General features: G+C 38.2%; 1 protein-coding gene across 1 annotated transcript; it reads left to right on the top strand.

The window, feature by feature from the left end:
• Positions 1 to 4,568: 4,568 nt before the first annotated feature.
• On the top strand, positions 4,569 to 6,159 carry LOC134209548 (uncharacterized). The gene is made up of 6 exons (XM_062685535.1): positions 4,569 to 4,647; positions 4,758 to 4,875; positions 5,041 to 5,168; positions 5,233 to 5,526; positions 5,948 to 5,975; positions 6,143 to 6,159. The coding sequence occupies exons 2-6, from the start codon at positions 4,758 to 4,760 to the stop codon at positions 6,157 to 6,159; spliced, it is 585 nt and encodes a 194-aa protein (XP_062541519.1). The 5' UTR covers positions 4,569 to 4,647.
• The last annotated feature ends 11,369 nt before the right edge of the window (positions 6,160 to 17,528 follow it).

Below are 17,528 nucleotides of genomic sequence, written 5' to 3'. Positions count from 1 at the left end.
TCGTCGACCAAGGACTCCTCAAGCGGTCTCAGTTTGTTAAACCGGATACGTGAAAGGATTTTGTACGCCAAGTTCAGCAGGGTGATCCCTCTGTAATTGGCACACTTCAGTCTGTGCCCTTTCTTATAGATTGGGCATAGCAGGCCATCCAACCAGCCGGCAGGCAGTTCTTAATCCTCTCATATTTTCTGGATAATGTGGTGGATTAATTGATGCAGCTGCTCACTTCCGTGTTTGGGAAGCTCGACCGGGATCTCGTCTTTCCCAGCTGCTTTACTGTTTTTCAGCTCGTTTAGACCCATTTTTACCTCGTCCAGCGTTGGTGGTTCCACAGTTTGACCGTCGCCGGCTATGTCCATCCTGCTCCTTAATACACCTTTATTTTCGCCGTTCAACAAATCTTCGAACAATGTTGTGAAAACTCATATGTGAATATGTACATTATGTGGAAGATATTGAGGTAACCACTTTCCCTTCGATGGGACCCTCAGTACGCTAGACTGGTGCTTTAACCAACTAAGCTACGAAGAACCTCCGTCGGTCTTCGCAACCTAGCGACTACTGAATGAGCTCCAGATTCCCAAATTGGTCGCATAGTCAAATCACTCGCAATACATTTGTCAAGCCAACACTTCCACGTGTGTATAGTACATGTTCACACTAGAGGAGCGTGAGTATTTAGAATGTCTGGCGGCTGTACACATTCTTCATCAGCAACTGTACTGATCAAGTGAGGTTGTGTGAGCTATTTGCCAGTCGGTCGTCAAGCTCAGACCCGACCGCATTGCGTAGGTTCTACAATCTTACGGATGTGGTGGATGAATAGCAAATTGTTAAATTTGAGTGAATATGAAGGGATTTTGCTATTTTTTTCCAATGAAGCTCAATGATGGATAGCTAATTATGAATGGTAATAGTAATATTTGGTCATAAATCTACTACAACAGATTATATGAGTGAGGCCATTTTGCCCCAGGAGTGCATTTTGGACCGTTCTCCCCTACATATTCACATTATGAGTATTCACAACATTGTAAATTAATGTCCAAGTCGGGTGGTTTAATCCCCGGAATATAGGCAATTAACTTTGATTGAACTGAACCTGAGTTGCGTGCTCTTGCCTACAAGAGAAGGTCAAATTTTCTTCAAAGTACAAATCATAACCGCTTGATGACGGCAGAAATTTGGAGTTGGTAGCAAGTTGTCGGAAAAAGACGCAGACAAAATTTAATTGGCATGGATGGCGTCCATCGTATTTCGGCGGTAAATCATTTTCTGCGTGCGCGGTCCCCTTTTTGGTGAGCGCGGTTGAGGTCCTGAAAAGCGCCATTTTGGGTGGGGCTACGTCCTTGTTCACTTGGAGCTAGTGCACTAAAACAAATCTTACAATTATTGTATAAAAACGTGGCATATACAAATCTGTAAGGTTTTTATACAGAAATTGTATTAAAATAATACAAATCTGTATAATTTCAATACAACGATTGTATTAAAATCTTCCATATATTGTATATGCCCAATTATTATACTGTAAGGTTCTTATGCAGAACTGTAATCAAATCTGCCATCCGCTGGTTGGGTTTGACCGTTTTCAGACCGCCGCCCGCCTTTTATTGCCGGGCGAGCTGGCCAAGCATGGAACCAAAGCCATCCCAAGTACATGTACTTGGGATGGCTTTGGTTCCATGCTTGGCCAGCTCGCCCGGCAATAAAAGGCGGGCGGCGGTCTGAAAACGGTCGCGAAACCGGACCTCAGCTTGCCAGTATCGGATTGCAATGGAGACCGAGACCCGGTTCCTTTCGGCGACCGGTACCATTGGTGTCCGCTGGCAACGCCTTTTGTTCGTTTGATGCCAGCGATCCCGATCAAAACCAGGGTGAAGACATTCTTTTCAAAGTGCAAAGCATAATCGTTTGGCGTCGGTAGAAGCGCAAGTACTTGTCGGAGGGAGACATTGCAAAAAGTTATTTACATAGATCATGTATATCGTGTTTCAGCAACAATTAGCGTCAGAAGCAGTCATGTGAAGTTTCCTTTAAAGAATTCTGATTTTGGTTTCTTTCTTTTCTTGATTGGAAAGGCGCACTATTGAAAAGCTATTCTTTTCAGAATCATCATTTCACGCAAGAGATGGCTTAGCTGAGACTAGTTTTCTTCAAAGTGCAAATCATAATTGCTTGGTGACGGCAGAAAGTTGCCTTCGGTAGCAGAACCACTAACGCTCGTCGAAAGGAAACACTGCAAAAAATGATTCGCGTGGATGGTGTCTACCGTGATTCAGTGGCAAATCATCGAGTGGCTGACGTTGGCATCAGTATCAATCAAATGAAATTTCTATTCAAGATTGTGCGCTACAAAAATGTATTCGCATGGACGGGGTCTATCGCGTTTTAGCGCCAAATCATCGAAACCTTAAAATCGATGGCGGCCACAGCAGCCTAAGATTAGCAACAGAATTTCAAAATTTATTATATTACACTTTACGTAATCCTACTAATTGTCTAATTGCCGGTCGTGTCTCGGATACAATCGTCTATTTTATTGAGAAACCAGAATCATAATTCTAGGTGATGCAGTAGTAAATGTTCCTAGCCTAAATAGGCACTACATTTTTTCAATTAATGATTTAACTTCATTAGATCTTAAGTGCACAAAGTTGAAGTACCCTAATTTTAAGCACTTAACACACTCTACTGCTGATCGATTGGAATTAAATTACGGATATTTGCACTTAGTACCGATCTTGCATTTCCCAAACAAATGTTCAGGTGGACAACTACCATGCGTCTCCACAAGTACGGATGCAGGTTGCCAGACTGTCCCATAACTGAGGGAAAATATTAACGTGGTCGCAATATGAAACACGGTTCAAATCAAATTTCTTGCTTTAAATAAAATTTAAAACATTTCTAGACCAACATTTGAAAAGGGCGTGACAGCCGAAATTAATTCCTTCTGATTCTTTGTCCCCAAATATAGCTTTTTATGTAGACGAAGAATCAGAAGGAATAAATTTTGGCTGTTACGCCCTTTTCAAGTGTTGGTCTAGAATTTAAGCATCTACTGCCGCCTTATATAATAGGTTCATGGGGTATTATTTGTGATCATCCCTAACGCTTCGTTGAGCACCTTGTGTCGAGCGGTGTGGAGAGCACCAGTGTAGAATTTGACAGCGTCAGTGTAAGCCTCGTGACGCGAGAAAAGGGAATCAGGGATGCCAGATTTGAAGACATGTCTTCAATTTGAAGACATTTGAATCTCTGTGAAGACATTTATTTCATGAAGACATTTTGAAGACTTTTCAAAATATTTGAAGACTTACCTTCTTATTTAAAGATACTTGAAGACAATCAATAAGCCAGCTAATCTTCTCTTCTAAATACATAAAAATGAATTTCTGTCTGTCTGAACCTTATAGACTGGGAAACTACTGAACCGATCAGCGTGAAAATTTGTATGCAGAGGTTTTTGGGGCTTGGGAAGGGTCTTAACATGGTTCGATACCCCTCCCCGCTTTGGAAAGGGGGCTGTCATACAAATTGAACACCAATTACTTCATAACTCGAGATCTAATCAGAGAATTAATTAATTTTAAGCGAAACGAAGTTCGTCGGGTCTGCTAGTAGAAAATATAATTTGATTACTAACTTATAAATTTTGCGACTTCTAAATGTAAATACACAGGATTTTGTTTTTACACGATTTTTTTTTCGCTCGCATTTTTGATCGTGTGACTTCAATTTGCCACCAAACTCTTCGCAACATGTTTCAAAAAATCCAGAATAAATCAAAGAAAAATCACATGATAATTAATATACGTTAAACATTTAGGATGAGTAGAAAATTGAGAAAATGTAAATCGCGTAAAAACAAAATCCAGTGTAATATAAATATTACAAAAATTATACATAAAAGACTAATGTTTCGGGCTTAAAATTTCAAACGCTAAAACACATTTACACTAGCCGGTTGACATTTTTAATTATGTGCTGGTTAAAAATTCCGATGGCAGCATTCGTTTAAATTTTCCTTGGTAGCATGGCGTTTTCAAAGTGTCTGGTTAAAAGGTATTTCGATCATTGTATCAGAACGCAATGACCGATCTAATTTATTTCAAACGGCAAAAAAAATAGAATTCTATTATGACTTTTTTGGCTGAAACCATTTTTTTAAATTTCATTATAATTCATCTGATCTTTTCGGTATTTCCAGAATACCCGTCGAGAATGAAAATAAATTTTGAAGAACTCGATGAATCTTCCGTGGATTTTAGAAATAATTTTCAGTGAAAATTCGTTTTAAAAAATTAATTCGTGTAATACACGGACAGAAATTTCGGTTATTTGAATCAACAATAATAATGTTTATTCATATTCATTTAACATAAATATAGAATCTATTTGGACAAAAAATATATACATTTAAAATAAACCAAAATATATATTTGTTTCTAAAATTTCTTTTGGAGAGCCCTGTGCTATTATATTATCACTTCAGATGCCCCTAGGTGCCGCAAAAGGAAAAAAGAAAAAATAAAAGTGTTGATTTTGCGATGCAAAGTATACCATTTTGAAGTCCGATTAACGTGATTATTTAAAGTGTATAATTTTAAGTTCAAACCGATTTTATAAACTGACGGGAAAACTGTATGTATAAATAGAGAAATCTTTCGCTTTTTTATGCAATAACTATATAAGCAAGCAAAAAGCGTGTAGTTAATTGCCACTTGTTTCATATACATACTGTCTAATCGTAGATGGAGTGCAAAGAAGAAGTTGAAGTGTTGTACGAGGAACTGGACGTTGAAAGTGTTGAGATCATCAATCTGCTGAGTTCTTTTGGTTTATCCGACCGATTCGTGACGGAATTCGTGGGTAACTTAAACATTTTCGCTTCAGCTTCGCTGTAAAAAGCCCCGCACATAGGATACGTTTGCGTTGCGTTTGCCTTATTTCCCAAAGAAAACTGTCAAACGTAACGCACACGTATCCTATGTGCGGGGCTCTTAAGGCTATAATCATTATTTCAATTATTTCCAGAAAACGGGTATACGGTGGAATTACTAAAAAATATTGAGCGAAGGGAGATTGAAGACATAATCGGTCCTCCCCATCTGGCTGATCGAACGAAATTAATTGTCGCTCTCAACGAGTGGAGACAAGAACAGGTGAGAAAAAAAATGTATTTGATCGTCGCATCTAAAACCGAAAATATGTCTGTTTTATATACAGGGTCTGCCACCAGTCTCCACGCCATCCGATCCTTCAAAAAGTCCCATCAAACTCAATCGATCAACAAACTTGCAGCGCCAAGATTATACGGCCAGATTTCTGATTACTTCGTCACCGAGGGGAAGAGCCATTATTGAAATATATGGGAGCACAAACATCCTGACGAAAGCGCAGAAGAAAGCGATCACTCACATTGTCGTTGACGATTTCAAGGACGTATTTGGAAAGCTTACGAGCAGTGAATTGAAAAATAGAGCAGCGGAACTCAAACAACTGTTTCCCACTGAATCGGAGGTAAGTGATTAGTTATACCGTCTCCTGAAACAACAGTATATTATAAGTACAGCATAAATATGTAAAGGGAAGATCCATTAATTACGTAACGCAAAAATGGGCCATTTCCAAACCCCCTTCCCCTATGTCCTACTTTTTGTATGAAGCCTCTAATTTTTTTGTATGGATTGTCACGCGTCCCCCTCCCTCTAAGCGTTACGTAATTTATGGATGCTCCCATGTCTATTTTATTTTTCCTTACTGCACTTTCCAGATAATATTTACCGTATCCATGGTATCAACCTGCAGTGGAATTCCAAGACACTAAGAAAACACGATTGGGCAATTTGTCAAAGGATGTCTGTATGATATGAATTTAAACTACAAAGCTGAGCATCACAAACACCAACAACTCCAAATTTCTAATTCGGAACAATCACAGGAACGAGACCTTCTGTCTGAAGCGGCAAGTAAGTTCAAATCCTAATCTGTACAATGATAACAAACTGTAATCTAGCAGTACCATTGTTTTGCAACTATTTATGTGTTTATTTATTTTATCGAAGAGATTTTCAATTTCTGCAATTAGTTTCTCTTAAATGTTAAATGTCTTTCTTAAATGTTTTTGCTCCAACAGGTTTGAATGAATTTTAATTGCAATGAAATCCTCCGTCAACCTTTTTATTTTCACTGGTATTATTTATATTGAAGTGAGTTAAAAAAAAAACATTGTTTCAATCTCCACCTCCTTGTAGCAAACTGTAAAAGTTTGTGATAACCACACCCTCCAGATATGTATTTATTTATGGAATAATAGTTTCACAATGGGTAAAAAGTGTTACTAACCGAAATTTATCAATTCAAAGATAAATTTTGATGTGTGATTTGACGTAATTATTGAGTTTACCTATGAAGCACACCCACGCCTACTGAAATTGACTCCATGGTTTACCTTGTGTGTTTACCGCTATGTTGCAAAAGTAAATACATAACCGCTCTTTATTGCAGATATGTATAGACCAAGACCATAGCTTGTTCAACTCATAAATTTATAATTGTTCGTTTCAGTTGACCTAGTGATTTTAATATGTTTTCTTTCTATTTTTTTCTTACCATAGTCGCAGAATACGAGCAGATCAAAAATTGGATACGTCACAACGAAGACGAATGGGAAAGCGTTAAGGAGAAGTGGTCTGCTACAAGTGCTCATCGGCTCCTTGAAATCTCGAAGCACAGTAATTGGTCTGGTGAAGATATTTTTTGCACCTTTCCAACACTCCGAAAACCAGACGGTTATCAGCTTATTAAAATCGATTTCAAATACAAATTCCCAACCCATCACAATTTGTTCTACGGACACTGGAATGATTTTCGGAAAAGCATCAGATCCATTTTGCAGTCTGACATAACGGACTCGACAGGAAAATCTATTTTGGCCATACTGGAAGACGATTCATTAGACGGAGGTAAGGAAATTTGTATTATTGTACATATACAGAGAAGGAGTATGTTTAATCATGCATACAAACCTCGCATTAATTACCTACTATAGTGTCGTAATCATTAGAGAGACAAACCCAAATCATATTCATTAGTTTCAACGATGTCATGTGAAAAGTAATCAGTGTCTAAAATAAATTATCATTTTATATTCTCAATTCAGTTAAAATACGAATAATTCGACTAACGAAACTGGATTTTCCGAACTATCTGTTCGTTGAAATTAACTTTGGAAATGGGATAATTTTTACTATGACTGTGCGCAATACAACACGTCTTTTTCCAAAGTTTGATTCAACGTACAAATTTGAAGAAGATTATGATATTCACTACTAATGACAAGATTAGAATGGTCGCATCTCGCGTCACGAAGCGAATTTTGATGATTCATTTATCTAAAGGCCGTGCTACAAATGGTGAGAAGAGCGGTGCATTTTGACATAAAATACATGGATTAACTGTCAAAACGCCATGCTCCGCTTATACTATTGTAGCTGGGCCCCTCATGCGTTCTTAGCAAAACGTTATTGCAAGGTTTTTTCCTGTTTCCTATCCGGTTTAAAATTTCCAACTTATATACTTTATATTTATATTGCAGTTCCAGTTGAAAACCGAAGTAAGCTCTGGCGCTCTGAATATTTTCCAGTTCCAGATGTCCCAACTGCATCGTGAGTAGTGCGCATCCATGCCACAGCCGTGCGTTATCATGCGAATTACTCGTTTAATAGTTCAACATTTCAAAAATCCAAAATTATCCCCAGAGCTTACTTTCGTTTTCATCTGGAAATACAATATTGTACTATCAGTGTGGAACATTTAATATTCATAGTAACATTGCTTCAGTGATCATATAGCACTCTTATTTTTATATTCAAGATACATGCGACTGGCTTACTGCGAGTTTGTTGGCTTATTTGCTACCATGCCCAATGTTGACCACTCGAGAGCGTAAAAAATGGAAACCAACGTACATGGATGTCCGAGAAAGTTTCGTGCTTTGGATCAAAGGATTAGAAGAATTGGAGACAGAAATTACCAGAATCATTCATCTGTTTGAACGCTGCGACCAACCTCAACGCCCTCTAGTAATTGTGGTGGGTTCGGATATAAAGAAAATTACTACATTCCTGGTTTATTGTGCTGGATCATACTACAAACTTCCCACGTTTCAAAAAGCATTGGACGTATGCTTCAAAACATACAAGGTTTACGGATTAACCTTCCCACGGCCGGCAGCTGGAGTATGGAATTTATTGGGCCACTGCATTTACGGGTTCGAACCAGAAAGTGACAGTAAGGCTAAAGTGATTTCAATTGCTAGTGCCATTGCTGTAAAAATCTAAAATGATACGTTGTGCATACCAGGGGTGCATGTGGCAGGCACCTTCCATCGATGGATATATTCAACACCTCTCACGTATGCATGAGACGATAAATGGTTATTACTGCGTTTTCGACAAAAGCCATTCCAAATTTTCAACGTTGAAATTACTGCGACAACACTTAATCAAATACCATAATTCTTGCGAATCACAAATTTCCGAAAGAGAAAAAAATTCAAACATTTTCGTCGACAAAACAAATCCCTCTATCGTACACCCTACTGAGGACACAACTGGAGAAAATCACCGTTATGTTGATGATACAGACGGGGAAAAACTGCGGAAAATATTTTCGATGCTGAGAAAATTAGAGAAGAGATCCAGCGCATGCGCTTGCTATTAACGCTCAGCTGGCTGAGTAAGGACTCAATATCTAGGAAAGCAGCATTTGATATTCAAAAGGATATTGGAAAATTTGTCATTGAACCAATAAGAAAGACAGTGGAGCTGATGTTTCGGTCCGGTATGCTACCAGATACATGCAAGTATCTTCTGGACGAGCTACTGGACAATTTTGAGTTTATATCCGAATACAAGTTCATCCAGCAACTAAAAGACCACAATCTCTACGAAGATCCTTTCTTTTCACGATAAGTGAAGAACTCAAACCTGCCGTGATTGACAATGTACAACAAATGGTGATTAATAACGACATTTCTCCCATTGGCTTATGTATTATATATAATAATTTCTTCTTATTTAGGTTGTTGATCAAATCCAGGGAGTAATAATGCCAATAAAATTTATGCTGCAACAATACATCGAATCGGATCACGTACTTCAGGCAATCCGTGATGGCCTGAAGATTTCAACCGATGGGTCGTTCAAGTCATTAGTAGATGGCTCTATTTGGCAATCGAGAACTGCAGAGATGGTGGACCGATTGGTCATACCCATAAACATCTTCTTCGACGATTTCGTTACCGGTGATACATCGTCACCCCATGCAAGGTCCACGTCAATGTGCGGTGTTTATTTAAGTGTGGCATGCCTCCCTCGCTATCTGTCCGGTAGATTATGTAATATCCTTACAGCAGGGTTTATTAAAACACAGGACAAGAAGGATTTTAGGAACGACCAAACATTGAAGAAAATTATTGCAGACCTAATTGATTTGGAAATCGATGGACTAGATATACAATCAAATGGAAATACAATTAAGGCATACTTTGTTATCGGATTCGTCGTAGGAGATAATCTTGGCGTTAACGGAATACTAGATTACGTTGAATGTTTTAGAGCAAATCATTTCTGTCGCGTTTGTAAACGAACTCGTGTTCAGACAGAATCAGATTGTTTAGAATATCCTAATTATTTGAGGTCTGTAGAGAACTATGAACAGGACATAGAACTCAATGACGTATCGCGAACAGGTTTAAAGGCACGAAGTATATTTAATAACATACCATCGTTCCATGTCATCCACAACTTTTATTTCGATGTTATGCATGATGTGTTAGAAGGCGTAGCTCTGTATGATCTACAGCATATTTTATATTACTTAGTGAACGTCAAACAGTACATATCCGTAGTTGATCTGAATCACAGGAAAAACTTATTTGTTTATGGTAGCTTGAATTCCGATAACATACTGGACGACTTCAGGGAAAGCAACATAAAAAATAAGCAACTAAAGATCACTGCTAGCGAGAGTATGCAGTTTGTAACGTTTCTGCCTCTTATGATAGGGTCGTTGATTCCGGAGGACGACGAAATATGGATCTTTTTTGCAGTTTAGTAAAAATTTTGCATATAGTTCTTTTGAACAGCGTTCCATACGAGTTAGTAGATGAACTACGATCGTTGATCAAATACCATCATGAGCAGTACATGAACTTATTTAACGATACTTTAAAACCAAAGTTTCATAACTTGACGCATTATCCGACGGCCATCTTGAGAGGTGGGCCTCTACGATCCCATTGGGCAATGCGCTTTGAGTCCAAACATAAAGAATCAAAGCAGTACAGCAAAATTAATCAGAATCGTAAAAATTTGTGCAGTTCGCTTTCCATAAAAGCTAATTTGAAATTTGCTGATCATCTAATGAGAAAATCATTTATCACTCCACAACTTAATCTGTCTGTTGGCACACGGTGTATATCCAGGTTTAATCAAAACAAGAGAGTTCCATTAACTGCATTTCGTGTTCCGTTCAAGTAGGGTCCGTTACATTTTGTCATGTTTCGAAAAAGTGGTGCAATTTACAGTAAAGGCACATTGTTTTATCTACAATTAGGAATAAGTCTAAATGTTTATCAGATCGAGGAAATATTTTAAATGAAAAGAGGAATTACTGTTACTTTGTAATATGTTTAAGGCTATAAATTTTAACAGTCATTTACAGTCATACACAGTAGAAAAGTGTCTTTCATACAAAGTTGTACGAATCGCTGAGTTTGAGACCAAGCCAATCAACATACATACTATTAATGATACTATGTACTTGAGGATATGTAATTATTATAATATCAATGACATTGTACCGAACAGTGTTGTAAACTGATTAAAAGATGTTTAAGTTTGTTTAATTGACAACCTACGTCGATTGTTCTTATTGTATTATTTATCTCCTGGATTAGTGATTTGAAATTCTGAAATAATATGATCAGTGATAGTATATTCATTAAATCAAATAAATCTAAAAACCTGGGTCTAATTATCATGATTCCTGCTCTTCCGCACATTGACAACACTCTTTAGTGCTTCTGTTATTTTCTATTTTCTTTTCGAATAGCTTTTAACAAATTTTGATTCCATGAAGAACATTTGCGAGATCTATAGTACTATTCCTAGTCTTTTATGCTTTCATCGTAATTTAATTTGGTATGTTTATTTTGATTCAAAGAACTTTTAAAAATCAAATGAATGTGCACAATAAATTCCTTTCATTTTAGCCTAGAAAATAACATTTCGATTAGAAAGACGGTTAACAAGACATTCAATTACCAGATGAACATATCAATTTATATCGATGAAACATATGGGACCTTTCATAAAAGCACGCGAAAATCAGATGAAGGATGCACCAAGCCAGAAAATACATTATGGTTTTAAAAATACTTCACGGTTGATTCAAACATAAAGATGTTTGAAAGAAAATGGTCCACATGTTTGAGATAAAAATATTTATGTTTATTATGAGAAATGTCAAATCGTGATAAAATATTTATGTTTGGATCAAATATATTTCAGATCAAAACAAACTTTGAATATTTTTGTTTCAAACAAGAAAATTTAGTAGCTTTCAACGATGAGCATGTTTATTTTGAATCAACTTTATTTTTGATGCCAGAACAAACTGAAGATATGTTTGTATTCAACTAAAATATGTTTACTTCCACCGTACTTTTTTCTGCGTGTAGGAGAATTAACCATGAAAATTTTGAGGAATTTTTCATGAAAATTCAAGAGAATTGAAATTGAAAAATCTTCTTAAATTATCTTGGAAATTTAGAACAATTTCAGTATGGCCAAATAAAGGGATTCCCCCAAAATTGAAACAGGAAATACATCATTATTTCCACAAACAAATTTCTAAGTTCTAGCGGGAAAATTATCTGAACTCCCACAAAAAAAATTCATTTTCATTTCCACAAGAAATTTGTCTTGAATTTTCGTGGGATGTACTCTGGATGTACTCTATTTGAAATATCTGGATGGGGATGTCTAGATGGAATGTCTGGATTTTCCATGTGCCACAATTTACGGCAAGTTAAAAATTTCCACAGGAAATTATTTTCAATTTTCTCAGAAAATTTTCTTTAGTTTCCATAGAAAATTCTTACGAATGTCGACAAGAAATTGAAATTGTTCTGGTTTTGAATGGATATTTCTCAGAATAGTCACGGTAAATTATTTTTAATTTATATAGGAAAATATTTTGAAAAAAATAGAGGAATTTCATAAACAAATCCGCCAGGGTGTTTATTGAAGAAACTTGTTACACTTTCTTGTTGAATTCTTTCTCGAAATCCTTTGGTATTTTTTCAAAAAATATCTTTGGGCACTCTTCCAGTACTTTAACTGGAAATCCCTCTATGAATTTCTCCAGTAAATCCATCTCTGGAGTTCTTTTTGAAATTCCCCTTGAAGTTCCTCCAGGAATTCGTCCAGCAACTTTTAAGAAAATTCCTCCAGAATTTTCGTTGGAAGCACACATAGGAACTCCATCATAAGTTCGTCCATAAATTTTCCTGTAGGATTCATGAAGAATTTCGTGGGAAAGTCTTCCAGTCATTCCTTTAGTTTGTTCCTTTCACGACATACTCCAGTAGTTCATCCAGGAATTCCTCTCGAAGCTCCTGCAGGCATTCGTTCGGAATTTCCCAAGAATCCTTTCGAATCTCCAAGAATACCTTCGGAAGTTTATCCAGGAATTCCTCTTGATGATGTTCCAAGAATGTTGCTGAAAGATTCTCCAATAATAACTCTGGAATTATACTCTGGAACTTCTCTGTTATTTCCTCCAGGATTTTCTTTCGGAAATTCCTGCAGCAATACCTCAGGAAGTTCCTCCAAAAAGTTATCCAGAAGTTCTTTCGGAAGTTTCTTCAGGAACTACACTGCAAACTCTTTCAGTAATTGCTCAGGAAAACCCTCCAGGAGTTCTTCCTGAAAATCCTTCAGAAAATCCCTCAGGAATTCCACCTCCAGAAATTTATCTGGAAGTTCTTTCCAAAAATCTTTTGGGTGTTCCAACAGCAATTCCTCCGGAAATTCCTTCAGGAGTTCCATTAGGAAGTGTCCGAAAAATTCATCAGGAATTTATTCTGAAGTTTCTCCACAAATTCTTCCAGAAATTTCTTCAGAAAATCTTGTGGAAGCTTATTCAGGTATATATATTCCGAAGCCCTACAGACAATTCTTTAAAAATAAATTCAGAAGAATTCCACTAAGAAATTCAGTTAGAAAAATCCGTTTGAATTATATTTAAAGACTGATTAAAAATCCAAGGAAAGTGGTTGCCCTTACTCATGAAGATTTAAAGAATATTCTTTTGAATTCTAACAATTTGAGTGTTAAAAAATAAACGATACATAAAACAAAAAGATGATTGAAATTATAAACCTATTGGATTTTGAAATTTTTTTCACTGATAATCATAATTTTGATATTGAAGACATTTGAAGACATTTTTACTCGACTGTGAAGACATTTGAAAATATCCACAGGCATCCCTGAAGGGAATACAAATGCTGTCCAATGAGCAGCTCGAAGTAGCTCGAAGTTGTTCCTGTCCTGTTCGTTCTTTTTTGTCAACAAATGGGCATGAGCAGGACAGGGAGAAACTTCGAGCTACTTCAAGCTCTCATTGGACAGCACTACAATTTGTACGAGAGAAGTAATAAATATATTTTAGTAAACGTATCCGGTTTGTTTCGTTTCCAATCGCTTCCGTCCAGAACAGTTGGTGACCCCGACGTGATTCCGCGATCATTCGAGCGTGCGCGTAGTTTCGTTGAAACCGACATCGTTTTCCAACTCAGCTCCCGGGTTCCTAACCTCAATTTCGGCTGTTCAAGCACCATGTCAGACGACGAAAACAACACACCGCGCTCTGCCGCCGTTTCCGTGAAACTTCCTGAAATGAGATCCTGAAATGTGGTTTGCCCAGGCGGAAGCGCCAGTGGCGTAGCCAGAAAATTGGTCTGGGGGGGGGGGTTTCCGAACATTTTTTTTTTCGAAAAAAAAAATTCTTCTGAAAATTTTGTCTCTGGGGGGGGGGGTTTATGCCCAAAACCACCCCCCTGGCTACGCCACTGGGAAGCGCCATTAATGTTGGCCCTACGTAACAAGGGACGAAACGAAATTCTACTATATCGTGGCAAAGGTGGACCATTCGGTTATATGCCACATCGCTGATTTAGTATCAGCCCCACCGCAGCAAGATAAGTACAAATCCGTCAAAGAACGATTGATTGCACGATTTGCACTTTCTCCACAAGCACGATTGAAACGCCTACTGGGATCGTTCGAACTTGGCCTCAAGGTTAACGATGACTTGCTAAAAATGCTGTTTACAACGGATGCCGTCCCACATTCGGCTTGTTCTGACCATCAGCGATGGAACACTGGCTAAGTTAGCGGAAATGGCTGACAAGATGTTGGAATCTCCGCAAGCATCTGCGGTATCGTCTTCGTCAAATGCTAATGAGGAGATGGAAAAGATGAAGGAGCAACTGGAAGTGCTGAGTGCAGAATTCCGGCGTCTCAAATCCGGTCCATCACACAGTATGGGTCAACGTCGCGGTCGTTCGGCTTCGCGCTCCAGGAGTGGATCGGCAATGACGATCAATGTGCTGGTATCATCGTAAATTCGGTCAACTCGCCAACCACTGCAAGAAGCCTTGCAAGTAAAAAACTGCCAAAAAACTAAATAACCCTCTACCTGAGTTGGCTGAGGTGGGAGCATGTTTTCCAGCCGATGACTGAAACTATTCGACAAGACTAGTGGCATACGATTCCTGATTGACACCGGTTCAGACGTGTCCATCGTCCCAGCAGCGAGAATTGACAAACTATCAGCACCGATTCCATTTGTGTTACATGCCGCGAACGGGTCGGAGATAAAGACATTTTCTACCAAATTTATTGCAACGGATCTTGGTCTCAGGAGACGGTTGCGATCCGCTTGGACTTCGTGGTTTCATTCATCGACGACATCTGCATCGGTTCAGAATCCGGAAAAGACCATAGAGAACACGTACGAATTGTTTTTGAGCGATTGAAGTAGAAAGGTCTTGTAATCAACGTAGCGAAAAGTACGTTTGCACAGCCCGAAGTGCAGTTTATCGGTTACTTGTTGAACAGTGTCGGTATTAAACCTCTACCATCTAGGGTGCAAGCAATCTACGATTATGAGCGACCATCCACAGTCAAAGAGCTTCGACGATTTTTAGCGTTGATTTATGTGTATAAGAGATTTATTCCTAAGGCGGTAGATACACAACTAGATTTGAGAAAACTGATTCCAGACAACCGCAAAAACGATAACAGGAAAATAATATGGAAAGATTCAGCCATCGCAGCTTTCGACTCTTGCAAACATTCTCTCGCTGAATCTGCACTTCTATATTTATTACCCGGATTCAGCGATGATCGATGCATCTAACACTGCTGCTGGTGCAGTACTACAACAATATTCTGGATCGTCATGGGAACCGCTTGGTTTCTACTCCGAAAAGTTTTCGAATTCACAGAAGAACTACCCGACGTTTGGGCGCGAATTAACAGCTATGAAAATGGCTGTGAAGTATTTTCGATATTTTTTGGAAGGTCGTAAATTTGTAATTTTCACTGACCATAAGCCCCTTACGTATTCCATGACTACTAACTCTTCCAGTAGACTTCCACATGAGGAGCGGTATTTGAAATACATTTCCCAGTTCACTACGGACATTCGTCACATCAGCGGTAGCGAAAATACAGTTGCCGATGCGCTATCTCGTGTGGATGCTTTAACGAATATTGACCTCTCCGAAATTGCGAAAGTTCATCACTCAGTCAGGTGATGAACAGTTCAAGAATCTGATGATGTCTCCGTCACTCAAGATCTACTGTGATGTATCTTTGAAAAATCGTTTTCGTCCATTCGTTCCAGAAAAACATCGTACCACCATTATGCAACACTTTCATGGTATGGCTCATCCCGGGACTAAAGCTACGCGGAAGCTGATTTGCGAAAGATTTGTTTGGGCTTTCATGAATCGAGACATTAACAAATTTGTCAAAGAGTGCATCAATTGCCAAGTATCAAAAATAAATCGACACACCGTTTCGGCCTTCGGTCCGTTCGATCCTCCAAAATCTAGGTTCCGACACATACACATCATAACAGATATTTGCTGACCATCATAGACCGTTTTACCCGTTGGCCGGAAGCAGTACCATTACCCGATATGACAGCAAGTACGGTAGTAAAAGCATTGACTACATGTTGGATATCACGGTTTGGTTCCCCTGTAACGGTTACATCAGACCAAGGGCGACAGTTCGAGTCAGATTTATTTCGGGAATTGGTTTACATTCTTGCATCTCATCATATTCGTACAACTGCATACCACCCTCAAGCGGATGGGCTGGTAGAACGATTTCATCGAACCTTGAAAGCATCTTTTATGTGTAAAAATAGCAGTGCATGGAGCGAAGAGATACCGTTGGTACTTTTAGGCCCGAGAAGCGTGTATCGCGAAGACTTGAAATGTTCTGCAGCTGATTTGGTTTATGGTCAACCGCTACGACTGCCAGGAGAGTTTTTCGAAATCCAATATTCAGATAGAAATTCATTCACCATTAGTAATAGTAAATTTGATGATGAAATTATTACTTTTTGTCCGAAGTGTTCCATAATTGTGGGGGGAAAGTACCTCCCATTTGAATTAAACGGTCGTCTCATGTGAGACGTGACAAAATCGACAAGTCTCGAGTTATTCAGACGCAAAATAAGCACAATTTATCGAATACGTCTAATGGACCCAATAGATGGGGAGAATAGCACCCTTTCGCTTCAAAATGTTAATAGGAAGTTGGCCTACTCACTCCTACCCAGAGATTTATAGTAAATTATAAATTGATCGAAAGAAAATTATTGGAATGTCTTCACCTGTCATAATATAAATGAAATAGTATTAAACTTGTACTCTGACAGGTATGAAATGCTGCGCAGCAGAAATTCAAATTTTGAAAAATATATACAAATCTTGAATCCCATAACAATTTGTTTGAATGTACTGTTCGCTAAGCGTGGGCGCATCAGATGCAAATGGAACCATCGACCGTGTTTTCGCCGTTTTCGGTTAGTCCGATGATGGTACAAGGGTGTTCTTAGTGTTGGGTACTTGAACCGGTTGGGGACTGGAATGGATTTTCAATGTAAAGAGCGTAGAGGAACAGACGATGACGATGAATCAGCAAACAATATGTGTTTGAAAGAACGTACTACAGCCACGACAAAAAAGCAGAAATTAGAATTTTAGCATTAGCATTAGCATTGTTACGGTGTAATTCGTAGATTGGACACTAGTGATACTCATGTTTTACTTTTGAGATGCTTATCTAGAATGCTATCAGAAATCAAGAAGGGGAGTGGTCATTGATTCCAGTCTTAAACAAAAATAACAAAAGCATAAGGATTACTAC

This window comes from Armigeres subalbatus, chromosome 2 (assembly GCF_024139115.2).
Source record: "Armigeres subalbatus isolate Guangzhou_Male chromosome 2, GZ_Asu_2, whole genome shotgun sequence".
Classification (NCBI taxonomy): Eukaryota; Metazoa; Arthropoda; class Insecta; order Diptera; family Culicidae; genus Armigeres; species Armigeres subalbatus.
The sequence above is the reverse complement of the archived record's forward strand: the minus strand, read 5'-3'. Positions and strand labels throughout refer to the sequence as shown.